Source organism: Mauremys mutica, chromosome 10 (genome assembly GCF_020497125.1).
Source record: "Mauremys mutica isolate MM-2020 ecotype Southern chromosome 10, ASM2049712v1, whole genome shotgun sequence".
NCBI classification, from domain to species: Eukaryota; Metazoa; Chordata; order Testudines; family Geoemydidae; genus Mauremys; species Mauremys mutica.
This window is the reverse complement of record NC_059081.1, coordinates 65,035,450-65,052,283: the sequence shown is the minus strand read 5'-3', so window position 1 is coordinate 65,052,283 and position 16,834 is coordinate 65,035,450. Positions and strand designations below refer to the sequence as shown.

Genomic DNA, 16,834 nt, shown 5'->3' with positions numbered 1-16,834 from the left:
TTTATTTACTTTATTGGTGTGAGCCTTAATTTTTTAATGTCCTGACTTTGGGGTTTTTTAAATTAGTAACTGAGAGAGGGAGAGAGAACTAGATACCTGGGTTTAGGACCCATTCATATTATTTTATTCATTATCATCTTTCTAACTTTCATGTATCTTTTTGCTCCCAAGATGCCAATTAAGTGGATGGCTTTGGAATGTATACACTACAGGAAATTCACCCATCAGAGCGATGTTTGGAGCTATGGTAAATCTTCCATGTGATTGTGCTTAAGAATTCATCTCTTGTGAAATACATAAAGTTCTTTTATTGTGTCACTGATGTTTATTTATCAACCCATATTTCCTAAAGGAGATAACTGTTACCTTGTGTTTCCTCTATTTTAAAAAAAATATACATCTAAATTGCATTGTTACCTGTCTTCTGAGTTATTTCCCTGCTCACTAAAATGCATTACCACAATGTCCCTGCTGGGTTGCCTGCCAGAAACTCTGTTTTGGTAGCAGTTCGGCTGATCGTTGTGACAGAAAAAGCCTCTTTTCGTTTCGCCACAGATTGGTAGAAATATGACTGCAGGTCATAATTTCCAACAGTTCTTTGAAAACCGAACTCTGAAAGCCAGGAATGTCAAAAAACATTTTCTGGCTTATGGGAGTTTCTGCACTACAGTCAGATAAAAGGGAATATGTCATAACACAGAACAAATACAGCATGAGATGGGGGAGGGAGAAGAAAGCAAAGAGAAGAGGCTGACTTATACAGGCTTAGGTTTAATTTCACAAACAACTTTGGAATCAGTGAGAAAGGTCAGGCCATGAGGAACCTAAACAGAAAACCAAGTGATTTCAATATTTAGAGAGTTTATTTAATTGTGTTAACTACAATACAAGAATGAGCTGTTAGGCATCTGCTTGGTTGTTTGCCTGTTTAACTTGTCCAGCTGTTAGTGAGAAAGTAACCTGCACCTTTATAAATGAGATGTCACAGCATCAGACCCATATTAGGTAATTAGAGATACTGGACCTCATCCAGAGTTTCTGTTGCTGAATAGTTTTGAAACAAAGCTGTGCAGTATCAGCTGAAACTCATTACTCACTTTTACCTGTGGGTAGCAGTAAAATACAGTTTGCTATTGCTAGGTAGCTACCCTCTTCTGTCCAGCTAAGAAAAATATATGATTCTGTAATATTAAAACTGTAAGCATAAAGCAGCTTCCTCCCCATTCCCAAATTGTGTATTGCCCCAGTTAGCAAAATGTACATCTTCCTCCATTATTTATGCAGCTCAGTTTAAAACAGGAGGCCCAGCACATCTGTAATTTGAAAGAATAAAACAAGACGATGGACAAGATTTAGTTATTAAACATCAGTGTGGAGGTGAATGGGGAGAAAATAAATGCATGTTTCATGGATATGTATTTTTGCTTCTCTCTCCTCAGATTAGAAGTGACAGTCTGCAAAATATGATTACCAGGCTGGAGGCATATTTTAAATGACCTTTACAATAAAATAAAAGCAAAACAAAGGAGAGTGTTGGGAAAGCAGCAGTATTTGTAATATTAAAGATTGTCTTTTGGGATAAATTCTGTTACTTGTGATATATGTTATTTATCTTTCTTCTTAGCTGCCAAAAAAATCCTCAGGCTATTCAGAAAGAGGATCCCAGGTTTAAATCATAGCATTATCATAACCCAAATCCATAAGGTGCTTTAAGAGGAACCAACACAACTGACTGTGAATGACTTACAAAGCAAAGATAATGACATAACCTTATTCACTCTGCATCATTATGGGAAATTGATGCTGTAATTTACAGAACATCTTCAGGTTTTTTGCCCCTTACAATAACATCAACCATTCATTTTCCATTTTGATATGATAAAAGAGCCAGGCATATTCTTTTGTTATTGTTTCCATTTATATGTTCTAAGTCTTCCATATCTGTCATGCCTGCACTCAACACCACTTATTTGTTCTAAGTCTCCCCATCTGTCATGCCTGCACCTTTTCTCAACCCAATGCAAACAAGAGACACCATCGTTAGACTCAAACTCAAGTGCTCTTCCACACTCTTTCAATAGTCTTTAAGTGGTAGATCCAACATAAATGCGAGCAACCTACACACACTTTATACATGCACTGGTTCTGAGAATGAATGAGACAGGTTCATCACACTGTAACCCAATATTGAGCCTCAAACTGATCTATAAGGTGTTATTAACAACTTAAATAAAACATGCCCCTAACCTTATACTCGTTTGTTCCCAGGTGTCACTATCTGGGAGCTTATGACCTTTGGCGGAAAACCCTACGATGGAATCCCGACCCGAGAAATTCCTGACCTGTTAGAGAAAGGGGAACGGTTGCCCCAGCCTCCTATCTGCACCATTGATGTTTACATGGTGATGGTGAAATGTGAGGAACTGTCGTTTTAATATCACTGTGGTCAATGCTAGCATAGCGTATTCCATTGCATCTACAGTCACTGACAGTGCTTGCTAATAATGCAGACTGTTTCAAAACAAAAAGCTTCCTACGGTTTTATAAATTACATTTGAACATAGAATGCACCTTCCGCCCCCCCCACCCCCGCCCCCCAGTTGCAAAGGATATGAGTTTAGCTGTGAAGGGTTTCAGTTAGCTCCTCTTCTTATTACTGTGAGATGGTATCACACATCCTCGCTATGAAGTCAAAATTGTATGATTGTGATTGTAAACACTTGTCATTTCCATGACAATTGATTTTGATGTAAAAAACGATAGCATTAAACATAATTATGGTACATGGGTAGTCAGGCATTGAAGGTGGCAAAGAGAAGAGTTGGTTCCAAAACAGAAATCTCAAATATTGAGGCAAGAAATCCATAATGTTTTTTTATTAAAGAGAAATTGACTTAATCTAACAAATATTATGCATCTGAGGATTTGTTTTTGTTTGTTTAGTCAGATCCAGTAGTTTATAGACGTTTATGATTTAGCAAAAAAATAAAATAGTTTATATCTGGATTCTCACTTACCCTGCCCTCCTTCCCCCGCAAAAGAGAGAGAGAGACGTGCACGCAAATGGATCCTCAAAGCCTAGACTTCTAATTAAAAAAGAATTAGGAACATCTGTGTGGTGCTTCTGACTTCATTTAAGTGAAATTAACATACAGCCATCTCGTCGTTCTGACATGGGCCTTTCTCTTTTGATTTGCACACAAAAAATAGCAGAACTAAGAAGATAAACTGGAGGAGGTAAATATGTATATTCTTAGCAAGAAAATGGGATTTCTCTCTTCTCAGAGTTGCATTTGTAGCCTGAAGCTTATCATATGGGTGCACTATATCACTCAGGAGATTGCTAATGAGATATAGTTCCTTTCACCCCTAGCTGCAAGATTAAACCCAACACAGGTCATTAGGGGCTGAAGGCTGACACACATGTTCAGTACAGGGGCTCTTTGGTGGCTTGTGTTTAATGGTTTCATCTAATTCCCAATGAACAAGTGTCCACATCACAAAAATCACAGTCCCTCAGAATCAATATGCACCTCCTTCCTGAAAGTGTTGGCAGAGAGGCCAAGGACTGTAACATCCTCATCTTAGTAATGGGTGTAGGTTTGAGGCATGTTCATCGGACATTATGAGGTGATTTGCAACGTAGCTTCCTGTACTATACACACTCTGTGGGTAAATAGGAGTTGAGTCTTCCGCACTGTCCATCTGGAACCTACATGGGCCCTAAAATCCAAACACAAACAATTCTGATAGGGATAAATGGAAGGTTTTGTTTTTCAGCAGACTGCCTTTCCTTTAGTCTTACACAATGCTGATATGAGGGCAATCTACCCCTTATGCAGTTTAATTGTCTGTGGCTCAGGTATTATTTCTGTAAGAATAGCATGACATTTCCTTTAATACAGGAATTCTCCTCGATATGTCATTTCAGCCATAGAAACTGATTCTGCATGTTTTACTCATGTTGAAGAGTCCATAAACCATGTGAATAGGTCCATTGACTTCAGCAGGGATACAGATATGCATACGTTTGTGGGAAAGGATTGCAGCATCCTTACAGGCTCTATAAGATATGGACGATAAAAGAGCAAGGCACTCGATTGTCATGGCATCTAGTGAAGCAACAGCATGTAGGTTGGAAGTTGACTAGACGAGCTAAACACGTGGAAGGGAACGATTTGGATCAAACTCAAGCATATTCTAATAGAACACAATTCTAATGAATAAGAAACAATTCTATAGTGTTGAAAGCAGATGCAGATAGACTGGATATTCCGAACATCTTAAATTGGGGAAACCATTGCTAGTGGCGTACCCCTAATCGTTTAGTGTTCTTGCCAGCCTGCCTTCTAGCTAAGGACACTTTGGTTCTTCTACTTTGGTCACATGTTCGGTGTAATGGGGCTGTGGGAGATAAGGACCATTTCACTGAGAGTCCCTGCTAAATGAGGACACATTCCTGGAAAATTGCTGATAGAATCTTTTCGTAGAAGAGGTTGGCACTGATATAAAGCAGCAGCTGTTGCTGAGTGGCATTTATCAGTTGCTTTGCACTAACTCTTTTGCAGAAGGCATTCAAAAAGGAGGCGCTTCTTTCTAATGAACTTTTTGAGAGAATGCGAGGGGGGGGAGCCCTTGCTTGTTGGAGGCGGAATGTGTCTCGATAATAGCAATAGCCTGCAGCAGGGCTTATGGCTGCAAATAATGTTGAAGTGTAGCCCATAGCTGATGATGGCAGCACTAATACAAAGTCCTCCAAATGGTGAGGAGAGAGAAAAAATAATTGAAAGAGGTCAGAGTGTTCAGACCTGTTTAATAGTCTGCTCTAACCTGGAATACATTATGGATTAGCAGATCAGGTAGAAATGTTTATTTTACTGGTAGTATTATGATAGTGCCAAGAGGCCCTGATTGAAATACAGGCCCCATCATGTGAGGTACGGTACACATCTATGGTAAGAGACATTCCCCGCCCCCAAAGAGCTTCTGATCTAAATAGACAAGACTGATAAGCGGGGAGGGATTAGAAAGACTCTAGTACCATCCCCATTTTAGAGATGGTAAACTGAGGCACAGATCAAGTAAGCTACTTGCCCAAGGTCCCACAGCAGCAAAGCCAGGAATTGAATACAGATCTCCAGGCCTTAACCACAAGATCTGACTTCCTCTATTTTAGAAGCATTGTTTATTATCATCTTTCCAATTTTCCTGTACTGAATTGTATTTTTTCCTCTGCAGGCCAAATACACCAAAGGCATCATCACACTTCATACTCAGGATTGTTTCAAATGTTGTTCAGAATGTAATGATATTCCTTGTTACCAAACAACTTTTTATTTTCTTCTTAAATCTGTCCCCAGGCTGGATGATTGATGCTGACAGTCGGCCTAAATTCAAGGAATTGGCTGCTGAATTTTCTAGAATGGCTCGAGACCCTCAAAGATACCTTGTCATTCAGGTCAGCAACTCTGGAACATCTAGAAACCATTTTAATTCTGCTTGTAGAATCATAGAAATGTCGGGCTGGGAGGAACCACGAGAGGTCATCTAGTCCAATCCCCTGCACTGAGGCAAGACCAAGTAAAGCTACACCATCCCTGACAAGTGTTTGTCCAACCTGTTCTTAAAAACCTCAGCGAATACTGTAAGATAGCTCAATATATAGAGACCAATGCCGAGATATGAAAAAATGGGTGCATGGAATTCAGTTCCTAACTCCATAATTACATTATCCCAGATCTACTCAGCATTGGTGAGGCCTCAGCTGGAGCACTGTGTCCAGTTCTGGACATCACACATCAAGAAAGGTGTGGACAAATTGGAGAGAGTCCAGGAGCGAGCAACAAAAATGATAAAAGATTTAGAAAACCTGACTCGTGAGCAGAAGTTAAAAAACAAACTGGGCCTGAGTAAAGAAGACTGAGCTGGGACCTGATAACAGTCTTCAAATATGTTAAGTGGTGTTATAATGAGGACAGTGATCAATTGTTCTCCGTGTCCACTGAACATTGGACAAGAAGTAATAGGCTTAATTGGCAGCAAGGGAGATTTAGGTTAGACATTAGGAAAACTTTCTAACTATCAGGGTAGTTACGCTCTGGAATAGGCCTCCAAGGGAGGCTGTGGAATCCCTATCACTGGAGGTTTTTAAGAACAGGTTGGACAAACAAATGGAGATGAATAAAAATTGCAATGTCAGTAACATAATTATTAAATACCAGAGGCCAGAACATGGAATCAGTTTGGACCAGATTCTGATGGGCTGACTCACAATGATCAATACAGACAGTTCAGTGGAACAATTTGGTCAGTAAGACAATAGTCAGCATGAATAATAGTATCATAATGTGACCTTTTCCTAGCAATATTTTCCACTGAGTTCAAAGGGGAGTAATGTTTAAAAAAGAGAAGGCCCCAGAAAACCTGCATGGATAATTATTTCACTAGGTAAAAGAACTTACTGCATTCTTTGTACTTCCTTTCATTATCTTTTTAATCTCATTGTCAAGGTAATTTGCTATATAATCTGGCAGGTATTTCATCATTTCAGGTCACCCATGTGGCTTCTTTCATAGTGCTGTTTGGCCTCTTCCATAGCAGTCGGTTAGGACAATAAAGGCCAAATGTTCATCTCAATTTAACGCCATTGCAGCACTAGTGTCACTGCCCTTTTGGAAAGTCATATGGAATATAATCAGGAATGATAACTTCTCTGTGAGTGAGGTAATATCTTTTATTGGGCCAACTTCTGTTGATGAAAGAGACAAGCTTTCGAGCTCCTCTGAGCTCCTCTTAAGGTTCTTTCACCACTTGTCTCTTCACCAACAGAAGTTGGTCCCATAAAATCTATTACCTCACCCACCTTGTCTCTCTAATATCCTGGGCCCAACATGGCTACTACAACACTGCGAACAACCCCTCCGTGCAAGTTTTAAACCAATCTGTAGAATTCTATGACAGGGATATAATTCTCTGTTAAATTCTACAGAATGGTTAAACTATTCTCTAGATAGGACTTTATTCTCTATTAATTTATGTAGGGTTTTAGTGTAATTTCTGTAGCTCATGAGCTCTTTGAAGTAGGCAACTGTCTTTTGTTCTGTGTTTGTGCGGGACCTGGAACCATGGGCCCTAGTGCAATCCAAATGTTGTCATTACCCAGTTTAATTCCTATTGATTTCATCCCTATTAAATTCTTATAAAACCATCCATATGGCTAACGGGAATTTCACACAGTAAATCCTTAAAAAACACAAATAAAAATAAAATAAAATAAAAAGAGGCCCACTTTCCATTATATATATATTTTCCTGCATTAGCCATAATATCTCAAATATTTCACAACATACAGCAGACCTTGCCAGAAGCTGGTCTACTGGGTCCAGAATTGAGTCTGTTTTAAAAAAGAAAGCAAAAAGTTCAATAACAGGAGTGCAAAACATTTATTTTTGCTTGATTAATGCAGTTATTCCCCTCCTGTCATCATATTCCCAGCCAAAAAATCAAAATAAACTATGTAGCTGTGGTGATATAGGGAAACCTGAGTATATGCATGGTTTCTGCACCATGACTGCAAGGTGGTATAGAAAACAGGTAACCACGTTCATAGAATTAATTAATCTCTGTGTTATCTTCCGCTGTCCATGTGACACATTCAGGGTGATGACCGTATGAAGCTCCCGAGTCCAAATGACAGCAAATTCTTCCAAAATCTGCTGGACGAGGAAGACCTGGAAGATATGATGGATGCTGAGGAATATTTAGTTCCTCAGGCCTTTAACATCCCTCCTCCTATCTATACCTCCAGGGCTAGAATCGACTCCAACAGGGTAAGAGCAGCTACTGACTCTCAAAACCATGAATAGAGTTTTAAGTGCTCTAATCAAGCATAAGCCTGAGTTACCCTGGGAAATTTGAGCTTGAAGTGCATGGAGAGTGACTATAAAAATGGCATCATGGGGTTCCAAGTTCATTGTGTCTCAGTGAATTCCAAATCAATAGCTCTGCTCACAAGTGAACAAAGGTATTCTTAGAACAGCCAGTCCTGAATGCTCAGCCTGGGATTGTAAAGCCACGCTGTGTTCTTTCTGGACAGTGCATCATCAGTGCCAATCTACGTCTGCCATGCAAACCCATTACTTGTAAAGAGATTGCACAGGTCTAACCGAGAGCAGCTGGAATTAAGTACACAATGCATCTTGAGCCAGAATGGAATCTAGCTCTTTCTCCAGTCTGTCTATAGGCTCCTTTACTACAGTATCTGAGCGCCTCACAATCTTTACTGTATTTAGCCTCACAACCAGGGCTGGTGCAACCAGTTAGGCGACCTAGGCGGTTGCCTAGGACACTGGGATTTGGGGGGCGCCATTTTCTTCGGCAGCGACCGCGGCGGCCGGATCTTCGGCCGCCCCGGGTGCCGCTGGCATTTAGGCGGAGGGAGCTGGGGCAGGAGAGCACGGGGAGGGCCGCCTGCAGCAAGTAAGTGGGGGGCGGCATGAAGGGGAACTCCCCACCCCAGCTCACCCCTGCCTCCTCCCTGAGCACGCCGTCACTGCTTCATTGCTCCCGCCTCCCAGGCTTGCGGCGCCAATCAGCTTAGGCGCCACAAGCCTGGGAGGCGGGAGAAGTGAACCAGTGACGGCGTGCTCGGGGTGCTTGTGCTCGTGCGCAGAGCAGGGGTGAGCTGGGGCGGGCGGGGTGCCTCAGGGCGAAGGGTGAGGGGTGGGAGAAGGAGCTGCCGCAAGGGGGGGCACCTCAGGGCGGGGGGGCACAAGGTGGAAGTCTCACCTAGGGTGCGAAACATCCTTGCACCGGCCCTGCTCACAACCCTAAGAGGTAGGACAGTGCTGTTCTTCACATTTTACCGATGGGGACCAGTGGCACAGAGAGGCTAAATGACTTGCCCTAGGTCACACAGGAAGTCTGTTGCAGACTAGGGGCTTGAGCGCAGGTCACCTGAACTGCTGGCTAGCTCCCTTCAAAAAAATAACTGTGGCAACGAGTCTCAGAGCCTGGGTCAACTAATTTGGGCCCACACTATGAGGCGAAAAATAGCAGTGTAGATGTTCTCGCTTAGGCTGGAGCCTGGGCTCTGGAACTGGGCGAGTGGGGTTGGTCTCAGAGCCTGGGCTTCAGCCCGAGTGGGAATGTCTGCATTGCTATTTCTAGCCCTGTAACATGAGCCTGAGTCAGTGGACCTGGCCCTGAAGCTCACTGCTGCAGGTTTTTTGTTTTTTTTGTTTTTTTGCTGTGTGGATGTACCCATGGACTTTAGAGTATCCTGCCTTCTGGCTCTGCACTTCTATCAGGGGATTCAAAATGTATAAATAGGATTGGTGATCTGGTGTCCTGCCTGAAGTGAGGAGAGATGACTCTAAACACATCAGGTTAGGATAAGAAGTTGTCATTTTTGCATAGACACATTTTTCCAAGGGAAATCACATCTAAAGCACTGAGCAAAGTCTCTCCAGAACAGGCATGGAGTTTGATCTCCAGCAGTGCTAAACACCCACAGCTCCAGCTGGAACCAGTAGGACCTCAGCATGTGCTTAAAGTTAAGCAAGGGCTTAAGTGCTTTCCTGAATGAGGGCCATAGTTTGGCTGAGCTTGCGATATATACCCAGAATGCATCTCCAAACTGTCTTGGGTCAGCGAAATTGGGCTGCAAATTGGCACAGACAATAACAACAACCAGTAATCACCGCCGTTATTATGTATCAGAGGGGTCGCCGTGTTAGTCTGGATCTGTAAAAAGTGACAAAGAGTCCTGTGGCACCTTATAGACTAATAGACGTATTGGAGCATAAGCTTTGGTGGGTGAAAACCCACTTCATCAGATGCATGTTGTTATGGTTTACTCTCACGGTTTGATTAACAGCAATGACATTTATTCCTTACTGTGGAGAAAATCTTCTGATTCCCTCTTTAATACAAGCAGTTCCAAATTCATGCGGTGGGATGGATTAATCGCACTGCATATGGAAGGCAGTGAATATTGCTTATGAAAAGAAATCAAATAAGGAGCAGAACTAATGACCTGGAGCCAGATTTTGCCATTCTGAGCAGTATTTTATTTTGCATGGTCTAGTGGAGTAAGGTGAATAAGGAGGGGACAGAATCTGTTCCTTAATAAGTAATAGCTGAGTTTTAAATAAGTTACTCATGTTTTTAATTAGAGGCATGAACATCATTTTTCCCATAAATAAAAATAGATGTGTTTGAAGTTCCACTTGCATTGTGCTTCTCGTGATCAAAACTAAAATAACTTCCTTTTACAGCCCCATCTCCATGTAGGGAAAAACAACATGAGTGTGAGTTGGCAGGGTTGCCACCCGAGCCCTCCTGTGTGAGGGTGTGGGATTTGCTGCCATTATCGCAGGGTCTTGGCTCCAAGTCCTATGAAGCTTGGGAAAACCCTCACCATGCTACCTTCCCTCCTGGCTGCTATGGGAGCCTGGATCAGGCAGGATCCGTGCAACCGTCATGGGTACGTCTACACTGCAATAAAAAACCCACAGCACTGAGTCTCAGAGCCTGGGTCAATTGACTCCTGCTCGCGGGGCTCGGCCTGCGGGGCTAAAAATAGCGGTGTAGGCATACAGGCTTGGGCTGGAGCCCAGGTTCTGAGATCCTTCCCCTGAATGGGTTTCAGAGCCCAAACATCTACACTGCTATTTCTAGCACCACAAGCCTGAGTCAATTGACCCCGGCTCTGAGACTCGGTGCCATGGGTTTTTCTTTTCAGTGTAGACGTACCCTGTGATACCTGCACCTTCAAGTCCTCCTCTGAGAAGAATGTCGCATCATAAAGAGGAAACCAATGTTATCTAATGCTGAGAGGGCAACGTTTTCTGACACTGGGCCTGCCAGTGGGATTGGGGATAGAGTGATGGCTCTGAATTTTCCTAGTGCATCCTATAAGTCTAGTGTTTTGACCAATATAATATTATACTTTCTCAATAGTTTTCACTACTTTCTGGGCCAGCTAAGGGCTACGGAAGGCCCCGAATGCAGTGTAACCAATGAGATATCAGTTTACTAAAATGGGGGTAGGGTACAGAGAGCCTACACAGTCCATTCGCACCCTCTGCATGGCATCGTGCCATACTCCCCTGGGGCTCCATTCACCCTAATTCGCAGGCATTATTTTTAGGGCAGGAAGGAAGGAGACTGCCGAGGGTGTGGCTGATGAATGTACAATTTATATATAATACCAGCTGCTGGAATCAGCAGAGGCTGACCCCTCTCATGTGACAGGGATATTAACCATTATAACTCTGAGCCATGTCAGATGTCTCGGGTCAGCACATAAAGTCTGGTCTCCTGCTAGCAGTCGCGTGTCTTACATTTATTACAGGAGTCACCAGGCAGCATGCACATATATGCACGCACACACAGAGCTAGATTTCAGTAGAGCTAAATCAGCGTAATGCTGAAGTACCTCCCTGGTGAGTCAGACATGCTGTGTCTAAGATACATAGTTGCCGTAGAGGCTCCTGATTTCTAGCACAGATAGGTTTTGGGGGTTTTTTTTCTGGATATAAGCTCTGCTCTGTTTGCTCTGCAGTTGCAATAATGCAGATAATAATCAATGGAGATAAGACTGCAATTGTTCCTCCTCTAAACATTCATGTTGATTTAAAACGAAATGCGCGGTAGCTCCTTTAAGAAATATTATTTCTACTGTGCATACTTTAAGTACAGATGGATGTCAGTTGCAGGAATCACACAGACCTGAAATGCCTTCAAGTATCTATACGTACAATGCTTTGAGTCTGGCTTATTCTGTTTCCTTTGGGTAACTTGGATTTATGCTTGTTTGGCGTAATGAATATTAATGTTAAATGAACTCATTCTGATCAGTGTTATTACTGTGAATACCAAATACACTGATACAGCTCAGGCAGTTTATGTTCATTGTTACTGGAAAATTAAATTTTATGTGAAAGTCTCCATGCTGCTTAGCTCAGGCAAGACACGGAGCCAGTAGCTACGAAATCTTCAAGTCCTTCCTGGAGATGAGGTGGTTGAAAAATACCGTTTGTACCATCTCGCCCTGCACTTACTGTGATTGTGTTTTTAATTTAAAAAATGAGGCATGCTTACTGTGAGCCGCTAATGTGCTCTTTCTCTGGGCATCCTGCACAGAACCTCTTGGCTTAAATGTGCCATAGCACAATTCTAACAAGGGATCAGGAAAGCAGGGAGATTCTGAGCCTCTTTGTGTTTAGACATTAAAGTCAGTGAACTGAAGTAAGAGCACTTGTTCGCTAAAGAAAGCTGTGAAGTTTCTGCTGTATGATCCTAAATCCAGGCAAGGTGATGCTAGGGTTAGGCACCAATGAAGGAGGATATACATAAGACAAATACCAAAAAAACCCCAGTTTAATATACAGTAGTGACATAAAGCTGTATCCCATAGGAAAGATGAAACCTCAGTGGGATGAGATATGCCAGTGGCTCTCAAACTTTTGTCCTGGTGACCCCTTTCACATAGCAAGTGTCTGAGAGTGCCCCCCCCTTATAAATTAAAAACACTTTTTTAATATATTTAACACCATTATAAATGCTGGAGGCAAAGCGGGGTTTGGAGTGGAGGGTGACAGCTCGCAACCCCCCATGTAGGAACCTCCCGACCCCCTGAGGGATCCCAACTCCCAGTTTGAGAACCCCTGGGATATGCCCTCACTGAACTAAACAAGGTGTTGCCTTCCTAATCCTCTGGGATCTGTTGAGATAGGCTGGAGGTACAAGGCCAAAGCTTCCTGTTACTCCACCATCACACACACACTGTTTTCCTGGCAGCCTGACTATTGGATCCAAGCTACCAAAACTCCTCTTTCTGTGGCTAACTCACGGACTCCCTTGGAGAAGAGTTCCCCCTTAAAGGGGAGTTCCAAAACATGGAAGGGGCACTGGGAAAAAGTTAATACAGGGGCTGGCCTGTCCAGAACATCGGAATTTCAGCTAACCTACATTTTTCACATAAAGTGTCTGTCTGCTTCCCACAGAAAATTTTGACTTTTCATCAACACCTGTAAACCAGAAAGTTCCAAAATCAGCAAAGGGGTTAACAACTGGTGGGTTTCCAGTACTGAGTGTTCTGTTTGGGTGAATAATTTCATGCTAGTGAAAGTCTACTCATATCCACTGCAGTGGTTATAAGCCCAAGACTTTTGTTGCTAGCACTAGCAAACCTCCTACATTCCCAACCATACAATTATTGACTCTGCTTTTTAACAAGTACTGTACTGCCTGAACAGGGACAGTGTTCGAACAGATGGAAGTCTCTTTTGTGTTAGCAGTTGTACACCACAATGCTTTTACCTTGGCTAATTCCCACTGCTGCTAACTGTTTATACTGATCAGTCGCTCCTGCGAATGCAACCCTTGTTACTGTGTTCTGTACACCGTATATTATAGAAGCCCTTGATACCACGTGTGTAGGTAAGAGTCAGGTGATATTTCACTTCTGAACCTCAATTTATAATTAGCCCATAAAAAGTCACTCCAGAGTGAAATAGGGCAATGTCTCATCTTAATTTGTTTTTAAAAACACATAAACGTGTGGGCTTTAAAGGGAGCGAAGAAAAGAAGAATTAGAATGATTATTAAGAGTATTTTATATGGACATGGCAACTTTCATTACAGATGTTGGGCACAATTCTTAGGATTGAGATGTCTGCCACATGGAGCACACCAGAGCTCTGGCTTGACTAGACTCCTTAGCCACACAGGTGACCTACATAGGAACCTAGAGGGCAGGGCCCCTGCTTTTAATCTGACTTCAAAGCAGGAGTGGAGCAGGCCTCTTCTGTGGCAGTGACCTACTGCACCCATTACTCATGTGACATTCCGAATACACAGAGCACCACATCAGTTCCCTACAGATCAGCCACTTTGTGCCTCTAACAGGTTTATAATAGTTGATTTGGTATTAAGAGAAAAAATAATTTAAAACTGCTGAGATGACAGGCCAGATCGGTGCCCTGGCACAACCCCATTGACTGTTGCAACCCCGCTCTAGTCTGCAGGGTGATGCAAAGGGTAAACGAAAGGTGGATTTGTCCCACTGAATTTAAAACCCGCACACTGCAGCCATGTGGCACATTTCACAAATTGAAAACTTCTTGTCTGCATTTTTTTTACATTATAACTATGCCTTCAAATTATGTCATTATTTTACAGTAACGTTAATTGCATAAATAGACATATAGTAATTGCAATGACTATATAATTATTCTACAAACTTCAAAATTGCCTTTGAAATTTGAAAAAAAAACCACTGGAAAAGTGGTCGGATTGTTGTGAGAAAATTCCACAAAAATGAAGAAATTCACAAAAAGAGTGGATAATGCTTAGAGGATTGGGCCCTAACCTTCCAATATGCACAAATTATGGGTTGGACAATAGAGACCCTTTAATCAGATTCTTCTATAGCCTTTATTATGAATTCCTTTCTTTTGGGGGCTTGACTGACAACAGTGGGGGGAGATTGTGCAGGGGAATTTCAGGGAGTTAAGAATCAGCTTTATGCCCCGGCATGGACTTTCTAGACTGCAAATTAATGCATGCTGGAGTAAACAGGTGCAATACCAGTTCCCCCAGCTAAGTTGGTGCAGAGGGTGCTGTAATTTGCCAATAGGACAGGCTAGCAGTCAATCACTTCCCTCTGCCCCCACTGCAAGGAGGAAGCAGGGAGGGAGTTGTTTCTCCCACCCTTTGCATTGAGGGCTTTAATAATAGGATGGCTGTGATGAGGCCCTCAGTTACACTTACTCATCCCTACTATTTTCAATGAGTGGAATTCAGTAAACATTTCTGCTGATGATGCATGAGCCAGAAGAGAAGCCAGCTGCTTCTACCAGACCTGTGCCGGCTCTGCAAGGGTAACAGGAGGCAAAAGGAATTATTACAAGGAAGTCCCATGGCCTGTGTTGTGTAGGAGGTCAGACAAGATGATTGCAAGACCCCTTCTGGCCTTAACTCTATGAATTTATGAAGCAGAAAAAAAGTACTTTGTCCTAACAGTCAGCAATATGACTCTGTAGTCAGAGATTTTAAGGCCAGAAGGGGCCATTGTGATCATCTACTGTGAACCCCCGGATAACACAGGCTAGAGAATCTCACCCATAACTTCTGCATCAAGCCCATCACTTGTGTTTGAGCTAAAGCACCTCTTTAAAAAGCTATCGAGTCACGACTTCAAGATTGAAAGTGATGGAGACTTCACCACAACCCTACATAAATTGTTCCAATAATTAACTATCCTCACCATGACAGGTTTCAGAGTAGCAGCCGTGTTAGTCTGTATCCGCAAAAAAAAAAAAAACAGGAGTACTTGTGGCACCTTAAAGACTAACAAATTTATTTTAGCATGAGCTTTCGTGAGCTAAAGCTCACTTCTTCGGATGCATAGAATGGAACACGCAGACAGGAGATATTTATACATACAGAGAACATGAAAAGGTGGAAGTATGCATACCAACAGGCAGAGTCTAATCAATTGAGATGAGCTATCTCAATAACGATAGCTCATCTCAATTGATTAGACTCTGCCTGTTGGTATGCATACTTCCACCTTTTCATGTTCTCTGTATGTATAAATATCTCCTCTCTGCGTGTTCCATTCTATGCATCCGAAGAAGTGAGCTTTAGCTCACGAAAGCTCATGCTAAAATAAATTTGTTAGTCTTTAAGGTGCCACAAGTACTCCTGTTTTTTTTTTTTTTTATCCTCACCATGAACTTTGTTGGCCTTATTTCTAGTCTGAATTTGTCTAGCTTTAGCTTCCAACCATTGGCTCTCATTATGCCTCTTCCTGCTAGCTTAAAGAGCTGCCAACTATCAGAAATCTCTTCTGCTCAGAGCGCAGGTTTGCTGAGCAAAATGGAGCCATGTGTTACATACTCACTGTTCAGATAAAACCTGCATTTAATGTTGCCTTTTTGTTCTGGTTGGCTTCTGCTATATGCTGCCTTCTGTATTTCTTCAATACCTTCTTCGTAATAAAGGGACCAGAACTGTCAATGTTTTCACCAAATGTGACTTCTCCCTCTGCTAACCCCATTTCCACTGCAAGACAGGAGCTCTCTGATTCAGACAAGACTTCATGCTTTTATATATGCAACCAAGAACTTAACTGTTTTAACTTTGCATCCAATTTCATTCATTCCTAAGTCCTGGGAATCAAAATAGGTGATCAAAACGTATCTTAATATTCCATGTCTCGTCACTAGTTTGTGTCATTTCCTTATGCATTCAAGTGCTGTAGTTCATCTCCAATACCATAACAGAGGAACTTGTAGATTAATAGGATACTGTATCAAAGGCATTCTTAAAATTCAGGAAAATTGTGTTGACAGTGTCCCTCCATTAGCTCTCTTGTTTCTTCAAAACACTTGGTTAGGAATAATCACCCATTTTATTAATTCATCCTGAATGTCTTTCAGCACATCATAATGTTACAGATATTTCCCTACTCTGTCCCTAATTAGTAGTTTTAGTATTTGGTACAATGATAAAGTCAAATCTGTAGATCAGTTGTTTAGCCAAGAATCATAGGACTGGAAGGAACCTTGAGAGGTCATCTAATCTAGTCCCCTGCACTAAGGCAAGACTAAGTATTATAGACCATTCCTGACAGGTGTTTGTCTAACCTGCTCTTAAAAATCTCCAATGATGGAGATTCCACAACCTCCCTGGGCAATTTATTCTAGTGCTTAACCACCCTGACAGGAAGTTTTTCCTAATGTCCAGCCTAAACCTCCCTTGCCGCAATTTAAGCCCATTGCTTCTTGTCCTATTATCAGAGGTTAAGAAGAATAATTCTTCT

At 42.1% G+C, this 16,834-nt stretch overlaps 1 protein-coding gene across 1 annotated transcript in view; it reads left to right on the top strand.

Annotated features, from left to right (window-relative positions):
• The window catches only part of ERBB4 (erb-b2 receptor tyrosine kinase 4), a 981,920-nt gene that overhangs the window by 944,819 nt on the left and 20,267 nt on the right, over positions 1–16,834 (top strand). Inside the window, exons 22-25 of the mRNA XM_044978382.1 lie at positions 172–247; positions 2,269–2,415; positions 5,361–5,458; positions 7,659–7,829. Of these exons, the coding sequence (XP_044834317.1) occupies positions 172–247; positions 2,269–2,415; positions 5,361–5,458; positions 7,659–7,829 (492 nt within the window). The remainder of the gene's footprint in view (positions 1–171; positions 248–2,268; positions 2,416–5,360; positions 5,459–7,658; positions 7,830–16,834) is intronic.